This window comes from Cavia porcellus, unplaced genomic scaffold (assembly GCF_034190915.1).
Source record: "Cavia porcellus strain 051 isolate PalLab524CR breed Dunkin Hartley unplaced genomic scaffold, mCavPor4.1 scaffold_2, whole genome shotgun sequence".
Classification (NCBI taxonomy): domain Eukaryota; kingdom Metazoa; phylum Chordata; class Mammalia; order Rodentia; family Caviidae; genus Cavia; species Cavia porcellus.
The window spans coordinates 15,701,653-15,723,760 of record NW_026947485.1 but is presented as its reverse complement, the minus strand read 5'-3'; the positions used below and the strand labels follow the sequence as shown (position 1 = coordinate 15,723,760).

Genomic DNA, 22,108 nt, shown 5'->3' with positions numbered 1-22,108 from the left:
ATCGGCCAAGACTGAGGGATGGCTGAGAGAGCTGGCAGCCCCCTCTGGACCGCCCCCAGGGACTGCATCTGCGCGTTGACCGCCCTTAGATCATGGAGCAGCCTCCACTTGCCAGACTTTTTCTTAATTATAAAAATGGGGGTGTTCCATGGGGAGGTCGACGGCTTAATGTGTCCTAATCTAAGTTGTGCACTGACTATTTCTGACAAGGCTAATAGCTTCTCCTTAGGCAGGGGCCACTGAGGTACCCAGACCGGATCATTTGATTTCCAGGTGATTTTGATCGAAGTGGGTAGGAGAGCTTCTTCAGCGGCCCCTAAGAAAAGCCCAGCCCTTGCCTACCTTTTTTGTTCTCTACTGGTATTGGGGATGTCCGACCCTGTAGGGCATTGCCCAAGCCTTTGCCGGGGGTATATCCCTGGTTCCTGAGTATATCCTTAGCCTGGGGGGAGCAGTTTGACGTAAGCGTGACATCCATCTGAGTGAGGATGTCCCTTCCCCATAGAGACACTGGCAACTGCAACACAAATGGTTGGAAATGGCCCTGATGACCCTCCTCATCGCACCAGAGCAGGGTTGAAGCACTAACCTGAGGAGCTGACACCATCCCCAGGCCCTGCAGCGTGTTATCTGCAGTGTTGGTGGGCCAGTTGGAAGGCCAATCCTTTTTGGAGATAATGGAACGGTCAGCTCCTGTATCTAGGAGCCCTGTTATATTCTTGCCATTGACCTTAAGTGAGAGCATGGGCCTTTTATCAAGTGTCATATGGAGTCCCTCGAAGACTTCCCCTGAGGAACCGAAACCTTGACTTTCTCTAATTTTCTGCTTTGAGGGAAATCTCTTGTGGAGACTGGGGAGCAGCAAGAGCTGCGCTATCTTGTCTCCTTTATTGATTACCATAGTACCCACAAGAGATTGAACCATAATTTTAATATGTCCTGTGTAGTCTGAGTCTATGACCCCCGGGACTACTGTGAGACCCCGAAGGGCCGTGGAGGATCTCCCGATCACCAGACCCACGGAATTTTTGGGTAACGGTCCCTTAAAGGTGGTTTCAACCACTTGAACACCCATGTCAGGCACTAATATAAGTCTGGAGGCGACACTGAGGTCCACACCTGCTGACCCAGGCTTGTTGAAGGCTGCCATCCTGAGCTGTCCTGTCTCTGGGGCGGGGGCCCGCCTGTGAGGAGGGCCCCCTCTGGCCGTTTTTTGGCTCTCTAGCATCTCGTCCACAAATACGGTTGCCCTGAGCATCAAAGACCGACCTACACTCCTCAGCTTTGTGTGATCCCTTCTTGCATCGCCCACAAACATATGGTTCTTCATTCCTAGGACGGGGCCTAGCATCTGCATTGTTTGGGCAGTGACGTTTAATGTGTCCTGGCTCCCCGCAGGCAAAACACCCTCTGGCCTTACATTCCCCTCCTGACCCGCGAGGTCCCCTCTGCTGTACAGCCGCGGCCAGGAGAGCAGCCACTCCCGAGTTGGAGAGCGGCCCCCCTATCTCTCTGCATATCCTAATCCAGGTGTTGAGGTCCTTGTTCTTATGAGGGCCTATTGCTGCCTTGCACTCCTTTGTACATTGCTCGAAAATCAGCTGCCTTACCAGCGGTCGAGCCACTCCCGGATCAGAAAATATTTTATCGGCAGCATCTTGCATTCAGGCCACAAAGTCAACAAATGGCTCTGTGGTACCCTGAATTATTTTTGAAAGACACAAGGAGGCTGTTCCGGCACCACTTACCTGCTTCCAGGCGCGGAGCCCTATGGCATTGATTTGTTCATAGACAGCGCCGGGGAACTGAGTCTGATCATCAGCGTGCCGACCTTCTCCCATAAGCATTTCCTTGTTCCACCCCCGGTTTCCCCGACTGGCGTTTCTCTCAGCCTGCTCTGCAAAGAACTCTGCGTACCAGGCTCGCCAATCCAGGTAACTACCTGAGGGCAGACACGCCTTTGCCAGCTGAATCCAGTCCGCGGGGGTGAGGGGCCCAGAAGACAGGTTCTCCAGCATGGCAATGGTGTAAGGCGCAGTCGGCCCAAAGGTTGTAACTGCATTTTTAAGTTCTCTAATCTGCTTTATCTCAAAAGGCTCCCATGCATTACGTCCCTGGCCCATAGCTACTTGTACAGGAAATATCCCGTAGGGGCCACTATCTATCCCAGGTGGTGGATGTACCTCATGAGACAAACGTCCCCCCTGCCAAAGCCGCCTGTAAAAATACCGACCCGCCGGCGGCGGAGCATAAGACGGCGGCCGTGATTGGGCGGAAAATGGGGGCCCGTGCATCACTTCCTGTTCTGGCGAAAGGGGAGGGAGCTCCCACGCGGCCGCCTCGTGGCGAGGGATCGCTTCCGGGAACAGCCCCCAAGGTGGGGCGGAAGGCTTCGCCTCCCTCTCGCGCCAGGGGGCGCTCAGGAGCTCTCTACTCCTCCGCAGACCAAGTTGAGCGGAGCGCAATTCGCGGCGCAACGCTGGGAAAGAACCCTGCGACTCCTTATCGAGCGGCCTATCCTCTTGGCATCTAGGCTCCTTGGTCTCATCGTTGTCTAAGCCTTCCTCGTTCTCGGAGTCAGACGACTCCGAGGCCTGAGCCCCGTCTTCCTCCTTTATATCTTTGTCTCCTTTGACGGACCCCTCCCGGGAGCTCCCTGACTGGGCCTGTTCGAATGCCCTACGCACTTTAATGAGCTCTTGAGAACCTTCCCTGCAACCACCCTCGCTCTTCAAGCATGCATATATCATTTCCCACAGTGGCCGAGCGAAGACCGAAGCCCCGCCCTCCCTTTCCGCTAGAGAAAGATCCCTGCCCAACTTCTCCCACGAGGGCAGGTTTAAGTGCCCTGTGGGCAAGAACCAGGGAGCGAAACTATCAATCTCCTCAAAAAAGCTCTCCAGCGTTTTGCGTCCCACCTTGAGGTCTCTGGACTTTAAGAGCTTCCGGAGGACCTGTACCAAGGGCTGGGTGTCGTTACTCGGTACGTTACCCATATTTAATATGTTACTCACCGCGTGAGGCCCAAAAATCCGCCACTTACGCGTGAGCCTGAGGGGAGTCTAAAAACCCTGTAGGTGCGCGCCACCCAGGCCCCAGGTTTATCCCCTACTCACCTGTCTCGCAGTGCTGTATCAAGGAACGTTGTCCACTACCACGTCTCGGGGGTGATCAGTTGTTCCCCGTACGGGTTTCCAAATGTCGATGTCGCTCCCGGCCGGCAGGAAGGACACACGACAAAGTCTGGCAGTGGACAACCTTTTCTTTTATTTTCTCTCCGTACAGCCTGCCCTGGGATCGCTCCCAGCCGAAGCCTCCTCTGGTCCGCTCCCCGCGGCTCCTTCCGTGCTTCGCTCCGAAGCCTCTACCGGTCCGCTCTCCGCGGCTCCTTCCGGGCTTCTACTTCCCCCCAGGGGTGGCACCAGTATATATACGGATACAGTGTCCAATCATATTAAAGTAAGCAAGGCAAGCTGATTGGCTAACATATTATTGAGCGGGTTGTTTACGCGGTAAGCAGGAAACTAACGTGCTCGATGGGAGGGGTAATCTAACTCAGGCTTTACTCTTTACCACAGGCCGCATGATCGCTATATGCGGCGGCTCGGCAATGTGGTGGCTCCCAACAGCTGAGTGTCTTTGTAGTTGTGTTTGCATCAAAAGATTTAAATTCTGAAAGACTGTTGAATCATTCAAGTAGATGAATCCTGAAAACAACAGGACCCAAGATGAATCAAGAGGAAGGAAATCGTAGTGTAGATAGTCAAAGGAAGTTGGTGTTGGGAGAAAGGAGCATTTAAAGGATTTTGGGTAACGTGATTGTAATATCAGAGGAATAGGAGACTCAGGAAAATTAGCTGTTTGGGGAAATTATAGAAGTTTTTCAAGCAAAATTGATCAGACAGGAAAAAAAAAGAGATTAGAAAACTAATTTTGTTTGTAATGTGTAATAGTTTTCCCAATAAGTTAGGGAACTTTACTGTTGGATTGCTCATTTTTTTCAAATGGAAAGCATATTTTAGATATTCTTGATGGAATAAAAACACTAAAAAATTGATCCAATTGTTTGACTATTTAAAACCACTTTTAGTTAGAGGCTCAGTTGATAGATCCAATGGAAGTAATCTACATATTTAATAGAAATTGATAAAGAAAATGTGCTCATATAAAGTAAGATTGCATATATAAAAAGATTTATATTAACAAAATAGTAAGAAATCCATTATATTTATTTACTTATTTAAAAAATAATTTATATCTTAGAGACTGAAGCAGATTGAATGACCTAAAAGCTGCAAAGTAGAAAAAAAGAAGCAATTTTAAGTTTTAAATCTTTTAGACAAAAATAGGTTGTTTGCTTGTGTTTAGAATGTCGATGATTTATATCCTATATCTTGAAGCAACTAAAGAATCTACTGAACATTTCTCATATGTCACAAAGTATTTTATATGTTTGCTTTAAGGGACAAATTAGTGACATTTGGAGACTTCACAATAACTTCCTGGGAAGAACTAGGGTATTTATAATGAGAAAAGTATAGTTCTTTTTAGGTACAAAAGAAGTATGTTACAGTCCAGTGAAATGTAAGTGTCTTGTACACCTGGAGGGGCTGCTGTGGCAGCCCTGTCTGTGTGGATGTCCTTTGTTTTCAGAACTTCTGGTTCTAAATTGGTAGAGACAATATCCTTGTTCTGGATGAATGGTTAAATTTCTGCTTATGAGTTCTGTATTCGTGGTCCATTAGAATACAAGGTTTATAATTAGATAAAGACTGTAGAGATCATCTACATTTCAGCTTACTTTTGCAGATGAATTTGGGGCACAGGAAAATTAAATGTTCTGATCACACTAGAACCTGACTGTTAATATTATATATTTTCAGTAATCTGTAATGTACCTAACTACCATGTTTGTTTATAAAATCCGAATATAGCCATGCAAGGAGTTACCTCATTAATAATGAATAACTTACTGTTAAAGTGGCTTTGGAACTCAGCAAGCTAGATTCTTGAGACAAGTACTATTTGGTAGGTGAGGGAAGAGAACAGGAATGAAAATTTAGTCGTTTGATCTCTAGTCTTTTCCTAAAGGCAAGTTCAGAATTTAAAATTAGAAAGCCTAAGATTAAGTTTTGGCAGTGCCAAAAGCTGTGGCACTTTTGGGCAAAGTCCTAAGTTCTTTCAGTTACAGTTTCTTCATATGTAAAATGACAATCATGATTTTTTTATTTTAAAAACAAAACAAAAAATATAAATGGTGATGCAGAATTTAAAAACAAAATAATAGGAGATTAACACTAGTCAATATTATTGTGTATTGTTATCTTCAAAGTTGTTCAGATTGCAGGATACAGACAATAAAAGTGATCACTCAATGAAAACACAAGCTGTTCTTTTTGATGAGCTAACAGAGATTGTTAGTATAGAATAGTGTGTGTGTGTGTGTGTGTGTGTGTGTGTGTGTGTGCATGAATAAAAATCAAACAATAACAAATGCTGGTGGGGTTGTAGGGAAAAAGGAACTCTTTTCCACTGTTGGTGGTAGTGTAGAATGGTACAACCACTGTGGAAATCTGTGTGGGGAGTCCTCAAAACACTAGGATGGGAGAGGTCTCACTCAGTCCAGCTCTTCCCCTTCTGGGTATTTTCCTAGAAGAATTGAAAACATCATGCCGCAGCAATATATGTGCACCCATGTTTAGAGAATAATGATTGTTATCTGAATTCTTACTTACTTGTGAGTATCAAAAGTACTATGTGCTTTTGTATTATGAGAAAAAGTCATGTTCTGGTTTGCTATGTGCTCATCAATATTGTAGACTCCAGTGATAATGAAAGAATTGCAACTTTTATAATATCACCAAGGGCTAAGATTAAGAAATAATATTGAGCAGGGAATTTGATTGGTATCACTGATAAGTGTTTGAATATTAGGTTTTTTATTTGGAATAATATTGAGGGACTTCTGTTTCCTTTGTTTTCAAGATTACGACTGATTGAGACAATCACGTAAGTTAATGCCGTGACTTATTGATTGAGATTGTTGTTCTAATAACAGCAGTTTTACAAGATGTTTACTAATCTAGGATTGGAAAGAGGAAAGTAATGTCAGCAATACAGCACGAAGGAGGCAGATGATTTCCTTAGAAGTGGGGATGATTCTTCCTCTGCATTGCTTTACTTGAAGCCAGCCTTTTACACTTTTCCATCTTTCTTACCTTTCTACAAGACACCAAACCGTCATTACTACTCATTTAGTCAAAAAGACATTGAATGAGCTCTCACTTTTTGTTATTCTAAAGGTTTGTTTAGCTTTACTGAGATTTCGGTTTTTAGTTTTTAGTATCACACATTTCTAGCAGTGTCTGTGGATTATCCTAGCTCTATTCTTTAGGCAAATGATGACTATATAATGATGGGATTTCTGATTGTAAACTAATTGCCTTCCATAAATCTGCTCTAGATTCTTACATTTATGGTATTGGTATTTTGTAGATCCTGAGATACACATCTTTTCTGCATTTTAATATATCTCAAATTAAAAGTAGAAAGCATCTTTAAATTGATAGTCTCTTAAAATCCTTGTGGTGGTTAGTGTGTATTCTGGGGATTTGAACACAGGGTTCTTGTGTGCTAAACAAATAGTGTATCACTAATCTGTACTTCTGGCCCCTCAGGTGGTGGTTTTGATGTATTCTGTCATTGTCTGTACATGTGTGAATATAGTTTTAAAGCCAACTTGATCTGGGAAAGCTCAGTTGTATATACACAAATATATGGGAACAGAATTGAGGAATATTTGATAAAGATATAGAAAAGAGCAGAAATATAAGGAAAGAAAAAGCACTGTGTTATACTTTAATTGGCAGCTATTTTCCTTTATAGTGGTAGATAAACATAAAAGCACCTTGCTGTATGATAATGGATTGAGTTCTTTGAAGCATGCTATAAATTTGCAGCTTAATTTAAATGAGGTGATTTATGACCTAGTAGAAATTTTAAGATGGTGTGTTCATGAAAGGTGGATATTATCTTCAAAAGTAATATTTAATTATAGATTCTGTTAAAGGATACTTTTAAAGAAAGGGTAAGGGATTTTTTTGAAATATAAAATTAACTAGAATGAAAGACTTTATTTAGTTCCTGTTACTGAGGGAACCAGTAAGATTGTGCAAGTTATTCAAAGGAGAATTATGTGTGCACACTTGTATAGATAGAAAAGGATGCTAAAATGTATGTATAACACTGCAGAACTGGTCCATATTCACAGGCCAATTATCAGTTTTACTCTGCTGGATAAAATTTATTTGCATTTCTCTTAGAAAAGCATCATTTGTATGTCTTGCAGCTACAGAGTTGTAAAGTAGCTAAAAGAAACGAAAGGCTCAGTTTCTTATACAATCAGGTAATTTGGAAGATTGTATATATTAGATACAGTATCCATTAATTTTTCTTACTATTTCAGTGTTTTATGATTTTCACCAACAATGTTAGAGTTTAGGTTTCCCAACAGACTTGCATCAGACTTCAATTACACAAGAAGGGTTGTATTCAAACTATTCTAGAAAGTTCACCACCTTATCTTCTCTTAAGGCTTCTCCATGGCTTGTAAACAATGTTAGTGCTTTTGAGTCTCTTATATCGTTGGATGAGTAGTAGAATGAAAACCAGTTTATGTTTACGGTTAAGAAAATGATTTTACAAACCAGGAATTTGTAAACACATCCTGATCACATACCTTACAAGAATTCTTAACTACAAAATAAACTACAAAATAATTACAAAATGTAACTATAAAATAAACAAGAATGAACATTTTATAACAATGTTCTTTTAGAATTGCATAAGTAATAGGGATTCTTAATAAAATTTGCTATATTTGAACAAGTGTCTGAATTTATTCCCTTTTTACTTCCTTTACTGAGAACAAAACATTTCCTACCTTTATAAAATACAGTTATCTACTTAAATATGGGACTATGGAAAATAAAATATATTTGAAGCATTTTTCCCTGTGTTTTTCTTATAGTTTCATAATTTTGGGTCTTTATTTAATATATCTTAGTTGATTTTTTTTTTTTTTAGTATGTGATGAGAGCTAAAGGACTGATTTCATTTCACTTCATGTAGATATCTAGTTTTCCCATCATCATTTATGGAAAAGACTATTTTTCCTCCAGTAAGGACTTGGCACCTTTGTTAAAAATGAATTGGTTTTAAATGCATGGATTTATTTCTGGGTCCACTATTTTGTTCTATTAGTATATGTGTCTGTTCTATGCTAATACCATGCTGTATTTGTTACTATGTCTTTGTATTACATTTTAAAGTCTGATAATGTGGTATCTCCATGTTTATGCTCTTTGCTCACTGTTGCTTTGGCTATTTGGAACCTTGTAGTTCCATGTGAATTTTAGGTTGGTAAGAATGTAAATTATTACAGCCCTTATGGAAGGTAGTTTGGAAGTTACTCAAAATGTTAAAAATGAAACTGTAATATGATCCAGTGAACCAACATTCAGGTCTATAGCCAAAATAAAAAATCAATAAATTGAAAAAATATTTGCACTGTCATGTTTATTGGAGCATTATTCACAAATGTCAAGATATGGAATCAACCTAAATATTCATCAGCAGATGAATGGATTAAGAATATGATATATATTCTTCATTATTGGGAATACTGTTCTTCCTTAAAAAAGGAAAGAAATTGAGTATTTGTGACAACATGGATGAACCTGGAGAATGTTATGTTAATTGAAATAAATCAGGAGTGGAGAGACAAATACATGATCTCTGTCTTAGAGAAGTTGATCTCATGGAAGTGAAGTAGAAGGATGTTTACCAAAGAGTTGGTGGTTTGTGGGGAAGGGTTAATGGGAGATGCTGATTGTAGAACATTGAATTGCAGTTAAATAGGAGAAATATATTTTAAAAATATAGAGAATAGGTAAGTTACATATGGACAGATAAGTGATTGCCATTTTGTGTGTATGTGTCAGACTGAAAGTGGGAGGATGTGGCATAGATAGGCAAATGTGGGGAGAACTGAGGAATGAAGACTAATATCGAAGAGTTTCTTTTTGTGATGATAATATCCTAAAACTGATTGTGATTGTGATTGCACAACTTTGTGATTATCCATTGAAATGTACACTTTACATGGGTGAATTGTATATGTGAATTATATCTCAATAACGCTTCATGTATATTTGACAGTACATGAATTGAAGCTATTAGAACAAAATACTTATTACTTCAAAATTGAGAGTAAGTTAAAATTAACTTCCTATTTTTCTATCCATTAGAAAGAGATATTTACTGTTTTTTTCAGTACCTGAGAATGAATTTCCAGTTGAGAATTATCTGATTCAAATGAAAGGTGTTTATATGGTTTCAATTTACTGCTATAACACTTCTCATAAGGTTTTATGATGTGCTGAATATTCAAATATATATAGTTCTTTCTGAGCATTTAGATACACTTGTATCTTGTAACGTATAGTTTTGAGACATAACCTTCTACATTCAAGTCTGGCATTTAACTTTGGGCTGAACCTTCATAAGCTGAGCTCATTGATTCATCCCTCTACTTAGCAAATATTTACTTAGTGTCTTCTACTTTGTAACATTTTATAAATTTATGTTCCATTAGGGGACTTCCTCTTGCAACAAGTAAAAGAATAGGAACAACTGAATTTTGTTACACCACAGAGGGCTAGCCTGAGACATTGGTGAGGGACAGCCATTTGGGTAGGATTTAGGTTGCTCAAAATCATGATGTGCATTATTTGGAGCCCCCTTCAAGTTTTTCCTTTCCCTTCCCTGATTCTAGAGCAGAAGTTAAGCCCTGCAGCTGTTTACCATTAACACTAAAGGTGACCTCTGTTTCGTGTTGTCCTATTGGTAGCATTTACCGCCACTTATTCTTACTTGGTTTATGGTTAGATGTTGGCATCAAATAATGAAGCAATTTAAAATGAACACTTTTACAATAAAACATGTTTAATGGGCTCACAAATGTGTTTATGAATCTAATATACTTTTGTGGAAATTATTTATAAACAATTTTGATACTTGGAAATGAGAAGAATAAATCTGTAGATGTAGGGAGAAGGCATCGAGGATAATGTACACAGGTAGTAAATGCACAGGAGAGGTATTCCAGGTAGGAGATGTTGCTCAAAGTGGGAGAGAAAAGGACCTGCATGGTGAAATGCTTTATTTTGTAGCCATGAAAATGAGGTTAGCCAAGAATAAGAAGCACTGTTAAGATGCTAGTAAATGCTGAACTGTTCTCAGCAGAGAATAGCCTCACCCCTTATCCTTTGGGGCTATGTTCCAAGACTCTAGTAGATTCTTGAAACTCAGGGGAGTTGTGTAACTTCTCTGGTTTGATGTGTAACAGCAAAACTAGCACAGATTTTTTTTCCTCTTTATTATTTCATGAATAAATGATTCCTTATTGTAGATTTTAATAATTTCATTATGCAACTATTTGTGGTTCCTTATTAAGCCAAGAACTTTTAATTAAAGAAAATTCTATGACTTCTTTATGGCATATATATATTGCCAGGGACACTACTGTTGTGTTTTGAGTTCTATATTTAGTAAAATAAAGCTTACTTGACCACATAGCATTGTGTTGCTATGACGATTGATCCAACAGCCCAGATTGCTAAGAAGTGTCTACTGGGAAGATAGCATATACACTGTGGAAATGTTCGACAGAGTAATGATTCATGAAATTTCATTATGCTAGTCATAATGGCATATGTTTAAAATTTATGGGTTATTTATTTTTTATTTAAGGCAAAAATAAAACAAGGGTAGAAATAATACAGAATTTCAAAAGAATTATTAACACTACAGAATCACTAATTGATAAATTACATATTGTCATCTTAGAAATAGTTATTCAAGTTACAAAATCAAAGCATAAAAAGTAGATAGACATTCAAACAGTGACAGTGCAAACCATTCTGTTCAATGACCCAACAAAAACTTAGTAATATGGTTATCTATGTTACACACAAACATACATACAGTTATATCCTTTAGAGCACTTTTCTTCCTTTTCATTTTTATAATATCTATTATACATTTTGGATCTTATTACTCCTTCAGTTTTTATTATTTTTTACACGAAAGAGACAATGTGATATTTACAAATATGAGTCTTATTTATTTCACTTATGAGGATAGTCGCAGGTTGCCTCCATTTACCTATAAAAGCCTCAAGACCATTCCTTTTATAGCTTAGTAATATTCCATTGTATAAAAATACCACATCTTTTTCATCCACTCTGCGATTGATGGACCTTTTTGGTTGTTTCCAAGATTTAGCTGTTACAAATTGTGCTGCTATAAACATGAGTTCACATGTATCACTGTGACATGATGTTTTCACTTTTTCTGAGAAAATACCCAGGAGGGGAATAGCTGGATTGAATGGAACTTCCAAACCTCATTTGTTGAGGAATCTCCATACTGATTTCCATAGTGGCTGCACCAGTTTATACTCCCACCAACAGTGGAGAAGTGTTTCTTTTTCCCAGAACCCTCACCAACATTTGTTATTGGTTGATTTCTTATGGCAGCCATTCTTTCTGGGCTGAGATGAAATCTCAATGCTGTTTTAATTTACATTGATGGTGAACATTTCTTCATGTATTTATTTGCCATTTGTATACCTTCATCTGAGAAATGTGTGTTGACCTCAGATGCCCGCTTTTGGAGACGGTATGGGTTATTTATTGCTGGAATTTAGTAGTTTTCAAACTTTTGTTGACTAATGATAATTGAAACCTTGGAAAGTAAAAATTGGCTAAGCCAGTGAACAAAATGATATAGGCCCTTCCTTTGGAAGTTTACTCCCTAACAAGACACTGATAATAAGTGTATGTATAAATTAGGTAATGTATTGAGGCAATAAGTGGTATACAAAAGTGTATAAAAGGATTGGGAATGTTGCAGGAGGTGACATCCAGGTTGCTGTATAAAATGGAGTAACACTTGGCTTTGAAATAGTGTCATAGTCTCATGTTTAGATTTCTTATCCTTCCCTTATAACTCTAGAGAATTAGAAGTTGGGCCTGCTTAGAGGAGTCAATGACAGCATAAAAGAAAATGAACACGTATATATTTTTCAAGATTGAAGTCAAATTCAGATATTTTTACCTCTAGTGTTCTTTTTTGTTTTTATTTTCTTTTTATTCAGGAATAGAAAATAATGAACTATGTTACAGGAAAATGGGCAGAAAATTATCAGTGTTCCAAAACAAAGATGATATATTGGAAATATATCTCAGTTGTGAAGGATTATGGTAGAATTTGTACCATATTCTTCATAGACTTTTCATAACTATTTTGTGTAACATTGGTTTGTTTAGGGAATTCTTAAGTTTCATCTTCTTTCAAAAGGCCAGTTATAAACAATATTTCTTTGGCAAAACTGTGCCTATCTTGACAGCTTGTTAAAATAATAGTTAGCTTCTGGCTTTCAATTTCAGATGTACTGACTGTATCATAAATTGCCTTACTAAACTTGATGCATATGTATAGTCATGGCAGATGATAGAAGATTGTTGCTCATAGGAACTATAAGGCTCAAAATTAGACTCTAAACCTGCATCTTGATTAATATATAAATGTTATTGGAAACAGATAAGTCTGAACTATTCCATGTATCACAAGTAATGTAGTATCTCCTAGAGACACATTCCTCTCCAGACCTACAGCTCTTTAATGGTTAGAGCTGTTTTAAATCTGTATGAAAAGACACTATTAGTTTTATACTCTATGACCTGTATATCTTTTCTTATATTCTGCTTATCTGTCTTTTAAAAACACAATGTAATGGCTTATTGCTTATAATACTAGTGCTACTCCCAGGAAAAATTTAGAATTTTTTAATTGACTAAGGAGCATTTGGACTTTTAAAATATAATGTGACCTTTCAACCACTGATTATGCTCTATAGCTTTGTGGTCTTTATAGAACTGGTGAGTTTGAAAGGAATTTTTTCTTTTATTACTAAATCATCTTACCTTCTTGTCTCCTTTCTTTCTTTTGTTCCTCTTATTTCCTTTTCTTCAATTAAATCTTATTTCCCACACCTGAGCTTTAAAATATACTTGAAATGCTCATATCTGAGAGAACATGCTTGAACTTGAATTCTCTATTTTTTAAAATTTTATTTAAAAGGAATAAAACCAAACAAAATGAAACAGAAAGAAGCTAATCAAAATAAAACAATGACAGTGATACAGGACTTCAAGACAAGATAATAAGAAATCAACAATGGCTACCATAATGCTTCATGTTATCTTCAAAATAGGTGCCAATACCATTAGACTTAATAAAATCAAACAAAACCAAACAGAATAAAACCACTCAAAACAAAATAATGAAAGTGATACAGAACTTCAAAATGAGATAATATGAAATAAACAATGGCTATATACTATTTCTTGTTATCTTCAAAATAGCTGCCCTTACCATCAGATGTAGTAGAAACTAATAAAACAAAACAGAATAAAACCAAACCAAACAAAACAATGAAAAACATACAGTACTTCAAAATGAGGTAATAGGAAATTAACAGTAGCTACCACCTTCCCTTTTCTGACATGTCCTCCCATTTCACCTTCACAATATCTATTGTACATTTTGGATCCTGGTAACTCCTTCAGTTTTTATATTTGGAAGAAAACGCAGTGTTCAACCATGTGAGTCCAAATCATTTCACTCATGAGCATGATCTCAAGTTGTATGCATTTATCTATAAGAGCTTTGAAATTATCCTTCTTTATAATTTTTCCATTGTATAAAAATACCAAATCTTTCTTATCCATTCTTCAGTTGATGGGTAAGCTACCCCTGCTTTTTTTTGGGTCCCCATCATATGGAGCATCATTGTATCTTCTGATCTTCAGTCCATGAGTTTTCTTTCAAGTCAAAGGTGTTTCTTGTATACAGCATATTGATAGATCCTGTCTCCCAATCCATTCTTCCTGTGTTTCTTTTTATTGGTGACTTGAGGCCATCAATATTAATGGTTATGACTACCTGGCAGTGGCTCATCTCTGCCATGTCCTCCTGCCACTGACCCCACTGTTCCCCTCCATTCAATTGCCTGCCCTGCTCAGCGATTTCACTCTGCTACTGTTCCTGGAACCGTGGTCATCTTTGTCTCTCCCTGGACTATCCTTTGCCACTCTTTGTTGGATTGGTTTGGTGGTCATAAATTCCTTCAGTTGCTCTTTATCATGGAAATATCTTATTTCTCCATGAATTTTGAAAGATAGTTTTACAGGGTACATCAATCTGGATTGGAAGTTGTTCTATTTTAGGACTTGAAACCCTTTAATCCAAGTTCTTCTTGACTTGACAGTTTGTGTTGGAAAATCTGCCATGATTCTGGTGGGTTTTTGTTTATAGGTGATATGTTTCTTTTCTCTAAAAGCCTTTAATATCCTGTTCTTGTGCTATTATTGTATGTCTGGGTGCAGATTTGTTTGATTATGGTTAGTTGGAGTTCTATATGCCTTACTTATCTGTTTGTCAGGTCCTTTGCCCACACTTAAAGTTTTCTGCTATTCTGTAAATAGTAAATAGTACTTCTGTAAATAGTCGTTTTATGTCATTTGTCTTGACTTATTTTTTTGCTGACACCTATCAGTTGTAAATTATTTTTCTTTGCTTCATCTTGCAACTTTGGAATTGTATCCTGGTTCCTTGTTAATTTTAAGAGATCTTACCTTTTGTGATTGTTAGCTACATCCTTATCTTCAAGTCTAAAAGTCTGTCTTCAGTTTTGTTCAAGTGGTTTTGCCAGCTTTCAATAGTTTTTAATTTTCTATATATATCTTTTAATCTCTTGCATGCATTTTATTTCTTTCCTATATTGTTCATTCAAGGTTTCCATCATTTTCTGATGCTTCTCTTTTTTATTCATGTCTTATTTATATACGCTCATAGTTTCTTTCATTATGTTTGTCATTTGTTCTTTTACCTGAGATATTATTTCTGATTGATTACTTTTACAACATCATGATGTTGTTTGGTTTTCTTTTGGTTGATATCCTTTCAGAAATTTTAGATTTGCAACTTCCAATTTCTTCTATTTCTATGTCTCCTAGACTTGTTCTGTGTGGGCTGGTGGTCTGAGGTTGCCTTTTGCTCCTTGATCTTGACATTTTTCTGGGTTCCTCTGGACAAGCCAGTGGTGGAGCCCTAGGTACTTCCTGTGTTGGCTGTCCCCCACAGTGTAGGGGAATAGGTCAGGCATCTGGGTTTCTCCTATGCTAGGCTCTCGGGAGGTGGTGAGGTGCAGGGCTGCATTTTCCAGACTTGGGCAGCCACACTGATGCTTCCCAGTGGCGGCTGGTTTGTGGAGTTTGGCTGGCTAGTTTTCCCCATTGATGCTGGATATCATTCCCTGTTGTTAGCTTGCTGGTTTGTGTAAGTTCGATTTCTTCTTCTGTTGTTTAAAGCTCTATACTAATGTTTCTGTTGCATTTCAGAGATGTGGTGGGTGTGGACCTCATCTTGGTAACTGGATGTGGGGGTTGAGACACATCTTCTGTCAGTGGAGTTCACCAGAGTCCTACTACTGTCTCCTCACTGCTGCTTCCATGTTACTGGTCTTGCTGATTACTTCACCCTCCAAAGATGTGTGTGCATCTGTGCACTGGGCTGTTGTCCTGGGTCTTGCAGTTTCCATCAGTCTTACACCCTTCTAGCTAGCCCACCCTCCAGGATGCAATGCATGAGCATCATATCACAAACTCACTGCCTCCCAGCTGGCTCACTCTGGGATGCAGTGGAGGGGCACAGAGCATGGACTCACTCTTGTTCAGCTGGCTCACCCTTTGGAAAGTAGTGGGCACAGAGGGTAGACTCACTCTTTTCCAGCTGGCTGGTCCTTCAGGATGTAATGGAGGGATGCAGAGTTTAGACCACTCTTCTCCAGGCAGTCTACCCTCTGGGATGTAATGGATGAGTGCAGAGTGCAAATGCATTGTCTTTTAGCCAGGCTGCCCTCTGGGATGTAATGGACGAGTACAGAGTGTGGACTTACTCTTTTCCAGCTGGCCCACCTTCCAGGATGTAATTGAGGGGCACAGCCTGTGGACTCACTTTCTCCCAGCTGTCCTGTCCTCTGGAACTAAGTCTCTAATTCTACTTTCATTATTCTTAATTGTAAAATTTGTACTTATTATTAACCATGACCTTGTATTGCTTAGTGTCTTTGAGGCCAAAGCAGTTAACTGTATGTAAATATGTACTTATATATGAATGTATTTTTGTGTGTATGTATGTATATGTGTGTGTGTGTACCTGTCTGTCATATTTTTCTGCACTCTCTCAGGAAAGAGGAAGAATAAATTTTCAAGAAGAAAGACAGAGAGTAAGAAGTTTTTTCCTTGGGGAGCACCCACTCACTTCATATGAGGGTACCTGTACAAGGGCCAGCTGTAGACATAAATGTCCATTTTTGGAGCTTTAGGGGTTTTCTTTCTCAGAACAATATCGTTTATATTACATGGATATCCTTCTTGAGAGGCATTCCCTCACATAGATCATTTTGAGAGGAAAGATTTTATATGGAACTTCATTCCTTTAAATATATTTATGAGCCTAACTACTTTTCAGGAAAACTTCATATAATTACAGGGGTGTATGTGCCTCAATTTGAAGACCACTGTGCAGCCTATAATTTCTGTTTCTGATTGTAGTTTTTAAAATTTTTTTTTTATTTTAAAAAGCAAAACAAAAAATAGAATAGAAATAATACAGAATTTGAAAAACCAGTAAGAAATCAACATATATGTACACCCGTGTTTATAGCAGCACAATTTGTAATAACTAAATCTTGGAAATAACTGAAATGCCCATCAACTACAGAATAGATGAAACAATTTGGTGTTTTTATACAATATTACTCAGCTATAAAAAGGCTTTTATAGATAAATGGAGGCAACTTGAGACTGATTGTTGTTTTTACTGTCTTGCATTTAATGATTTTATGAATATTAAATAAGTATTTAGTCATATTTAGATTCTGAGAGGTAGTTACCAATATTCTCCTTCTTCTGTAGGTAAGTATACTATGAACAGAGATTGAACCCTTTGTTCAGAATTGTGAGTGGTTTAAAGCAGATGTTGAATCCAGAGATTTATTAGAGAGAACTGTAACCACTGTAATACCTTTCTTGTGACAATCATGCACGTGTGTATATGTACACATGTTTATGTGTATTCATATACTTACTATTTCAATCAGAATGTCTATGCATCAACAGAGTATTTTAAAATATAAGAGACATATTGAGGGTGTAGGTAGGTCAGTGATAGAGTGCATGGGCCCCTGACCCCAGTACTTAAAAGCAGAAGGGGGAAGGTGGGGTAAAAGGGAGAGACACTGAATTAATGCAGAAATATATATATTTAAGATACTGATAATAGAGCAAAATTAGAAATATAGTTCCAACTAAACTTCTCTGGGAGACAAAAGACTTGGATTTTTAAAAATAAAATGTGTTTATTCTAAGTAGTATTTCTTGTGCAATTGGAGTTCTATTCAGAAAGTCCTTGTCTGTGCCCATGTCTTCAAGAGTTCTACGTATTTTTATCTTCCAACAGATTCAGTGTTTCTGTTTTATATTTAGCTCTTTCATACACTTTGATTTGATTTTACTACAAGTTAGGTGATATGGACTAAGATTCATTTTTCTGCATGTAGATAACCAGTTTCCCAGCATCATGTGCTAAACAGTCCATCTTTTCTTTCATTTTATGAACATGGATGGATTTTAAGACCATAATACTAAGTGAAATAAATCAGACTCAGAAGATTGAATATTACATGATTTATTTTATATGAAAAACTCCAAAATAGATAATTTAAAGAGTAACATGAGGTAGAGATGGTTAGGAGACAGAGTGATAGACATTTTGGAGATAAGAAGGAGGTCTGGGGGAGGAGGCAGAGGGAAGGGAGTAAAAATGATCAACATGCAATATATATATGTATATATACATATATATATATATATACATATATATATATATATATATATATTCTTCAACTGGAATTATTATATTCAACAAATATGCACTCTAAAAATGTTAAAAATTAAAAAAGAAAAAATCCACAGAATATAAAAACCATTTTCATGGCAATTAGCCCTATATATTTCATGTTTTGTGATATTCACAGAGAAAAATTTAAAAATCTATTTAAACATTTTAAATCTTTTTCGTACTCATATTCTTTAGCTTAATTTTCACATCTATAATGCATCATATATTTTCTATCTCTTTGAAGTATATAGAAAATCAAATTCTTGTCCTACTCCTCACCCCTATCCATTGTGGCTATGTAGAAAGAATTAAAAACACTCTTTTAAGTTATAGAATATGTATGGTGATATCATACAGTATTTATGAATAGAGGGAAGAATAGGCACCTTATAAATATATTTGAATTAAATATAATTTCAGAGGTTGTAATAATTTCAGCCTTTCCAGTATTGTGTCAGAACGTTTGAAAAAATGGATTCTAACTCTCTGTGGGATATTCTGAGTAGAATTTTTTTCTGGGGAGCCTGTACTGGGGAGGAATGTAAAGCAGCACACTGATATGGCCCACATTAAGAACTAATTGAGGACACTGATAAATGTTTGATCTTTGTCTACCTAACTGCATCAATCCACTTTGGGTTTACCAGGTTTCTCGGATGTTAAGTTCATTTTGAATCAGAGACTAGGATTTTATTCTCCTCTGTGTCCTTTCTTGTCCCACTCAAGATTGCTCCTCTGCTCATAATGGGTTTAATACTCTGATTATCTTGTAGGAAGCTACTCTGATAGGCTTGTTGAATAGCATGCTATATCATACTTGGAGGATCTGAAAGGTTTTATGGGACAGAGGTATTCGTAACTAACAGCTGTTTTTGTGTCTTATACATTGTGTTATCATGTGTGAATCATTCTTTGTGGGCTTTGTTCCGATCTTTAAAATGAAAAGGGTTGAATAAGATACTCTTTAAATCAATTCTATTAAATATGTATATATATTATGTCAAATATATTTACTAATTTATTTTAAAAGTTTTTGTTAAAATTCTGGAAAGAAAAGCAAAAGTGAAAACCCTCCCATTATTTCTAAAACAAGTATGAAATTGAGAGGTGATAGGAGGTTGTGTGAGGCCTCCCTTCCTCTATTTGGTGTTGTCTCTGTCAGTATAGAGGCTTTTCTTCTATACTATATTTAAATGCAATTTTAATTAGGTTCAGGGAAGCTAGTTTGGATTTTCAGCCCACAGGTTGTCTTGTGCTATAGCAGTTTACTGTATAGAAAATTTAACATTAAAATCACTTATCCTGGTATGATTTAAAAGGACCTGCTGGCATTGAATTCTGTCAGTATATATGCTAAGCATTTTAGTGTCACATATTTTATTAGATGTACGCTGTCCTAATTTGTACCAGATTGATTTTGTTCTATAGTTGGGGATCATTTGTGGTAGCTGCACAGAGATATTTCCATGAACACCTGGTCCTTTTCATCAGCACAGACCATTACTGAAGGTTAGAGATGCACCTTGAAGCCATCCTTGATCTAATGGCTGGTTTCAGGTTATTTCATACAATAGCTCAGCACCAATGAAAATTTATATTGGGAGCAGAAGGTCATGAAAAGGGTGAAGTCCAGTACTGGGAGGTCTAGAAAATCAGTCAGCTGCAAATGATGAGCTCCCAAGTATTTATCTGTATACATACTTTCAATGACTGAAACTGCTTTTGAAAAGGCAAACACCTGAAATGGCTTTTGGCTATAGCTTCCTGTAGATAAACACACTGAGTGTTGTGGGGCCAATTTGTGGAATATGGTTAGGCGGCACTTAAATATATTGATTTGAACACAAGCTCAGGGTGCTTGCTGGGTTTCACATTGTTTTGTTTTCTGGGAGTTGCGCTTTCATCTTTCCTCCAACGTCCTGTGCTGGCTTATGGTTTTTTTCTTCCAGGGAAATAACTGGGCCACATTTCTGAGAAGATGAGAGAGCACTTGAGGGAAAGAGAAAGTGGCTGGGACTGAGACTCTAGAGTGCTGGGGTGGGTACTGGAAGGGAATATTGGGAAGAGCCATTGGGAAAGGCAGAGACAAGTTGGCTACTAGCTGTTTTGGTTACTTTTCTCTAGTTGCTGCAACAAAATGCCTGACACCCAAAGTTAAGGGCGGAAAGGTTTATTTAGCTCATAGTTTGTAGATGTTTCAGTCCATAATCAGCTGGCTCCAAGGGAGAGCTGCATGACGGGATAATAGCTCATGGCTGTAGAAGACGACAAAAGCAACAAAAGCAAAACGGAGGAGCAAGTCTCTTTTCCTTCCCTTAAACTGTAAGCTGGCTTCCTTCCCTAGGGCAGGTGTAGCACGCACACTCCCAGTCCCAGCACTAGACAATGATCCAATCAAAAACTCTAGATTCAGCTACTTCCCAAAAGTCTGCCTCCATTGCTGCATGAGGCTGTGGGGGGACATCTAGACACAAATCATAACATTGGCAGATTGGTAAGTGGTGTACTTAAGGAAGGACAAAGGCTTCAAGGGAAAATTTTCAACAGATGAGTTGGTACTGAGGTATAGCACCCTCAGTAGTTTCCAGTTAGTCTGCTTTGAGTCTGGGCATTTTGATTTGATGATGTGTCTATGTTTCTCCTAGGACATCTCTCTTGGGGGAAAGTAGTGTTTCCTAGTCATATTTTATCCTATGATAATAGAAAATTCTATTGTTTAGCCTCTTGTAGACAAACGAAACCTTGATGAATTCTGTTGGTATTTGTGAATACCTTTTTTTTTTTTTTTGGTACCAGGGATCGAACTCACGACCTTGTGCTTGCCAGGCAGGCACTTATACTGCTGAGTAAATCTCTGGCTGTGAAGACCTTTATAATTAAGCTCAAGATACCTATTAGTTGAGGAATGGAGATTGTAATTTCTATTTTACTTTTGTACATGGGGGTGAGGTAATGAGGGGGTTATTGTTTAGTAGATAGTAGTATCAGCATCTGCTCCTAGGAAGGATTAATTTGACTCATTCTTGTTATATTGACCACTGATTGCAGCCTTTCTTTGGTTGTCAGCTTTGGCCAGATTGTACAAAACAATTTAGAAGAGAAAGGATTTATATTCTATTATCATTTCTTGTAACAATCCAGCTTTGTGTGAATAGGACAATCTGAAGTAAAGGAGACTTTTTGATTTGTATTAGATTTCCAAGGAAGTAGTTCTTGCATTTAATTTCTATTACAACTGGAAATTTTGTTCTCTAGAGAATTGTTAGAAGTTACCATAAAAAGAGGTATGTTTGATAAAACTGAGTATGAGACTTCTGAATATAATAGTAATTTAAACTCAGTACCACTTATTTTTATGAAAAAGAGATGACAGGTTAAAAAATCTAGTTCTGTAATTCTTAATGTGTAAGATTTTAATGATTAAATATTGAATAGATTGTTATAAATACGATGTGCACATATAAATTATATTATCATTTGAACCATTAGAACATTATTTTAAGAATAAATCATATGTAACTGGTAGTAAATAAGTTGGTATTTCTGAATAAAATACTTTTTAAAAAAGTTCTACTAAAGATGCTGGGGATTTAGCTCAGTGGCATAAGTGCCTGCCTTGCAAGCAGGCAGTCGTGAGTTCAATCCCTGGTACCACTAAAAAAAAAAAAAAAAAGTTCTACTATTATAATTGATTTTATTGTTGTTTAATATCTAATTATTAGATTAGTTTCTATTCAAGACTATTTTGTTTGCATAAATTTTATGAAATTAATAAGGAAAAAATAATTCATATATGCTCATGAAATAATGTTAAGGAAAATTTAGGAATTAGAAATGCTGAAGAATTTTTTCCGGTATGTATGCTTCAATAGGATTGTATTACAACTAGGTATATAGTTTTGGTAGGATCTCTGGTTTTTTATTACATGTATAATAATCATTTAGAGTCTAACAATTGATATTTCATTCACATAAGTAAAATTTTATGGAGACTCTGGGAGTAAGCAAGATAGAAAAT

General features: G+C 37.4%; 1 protein-coding gene across 4 annotated transcripts in view; it reads left to right on the top strand.

Moving 5' to 3' along the window:
- Immp2l (inner mitochondrial membrane peptidase subunit 2) overlaps positions 1-22,108 on the top strand; it is an 878,014-nt gene that overhangs the window by 124,084 nt on the left and 731,822 nt on the right. For 2 of the 4 annotated variants that reach the window (XM_063238755.1, XM_063238753.1), the window contains one exon: positions 3,286-3,459. The exons of the other annotated variants lie outside the window; for them this stretch is intronic. In XM_063238755.1, coding sequence (XP_063094825.1) covers positions 3,286-3,459 — 174 coding nt within the window. The remainder of the gene's footprint in view (positions 1-3,285; positions 3,460-22,108) is intronic. 4 annotated transcript variants of the gene reach the window in all.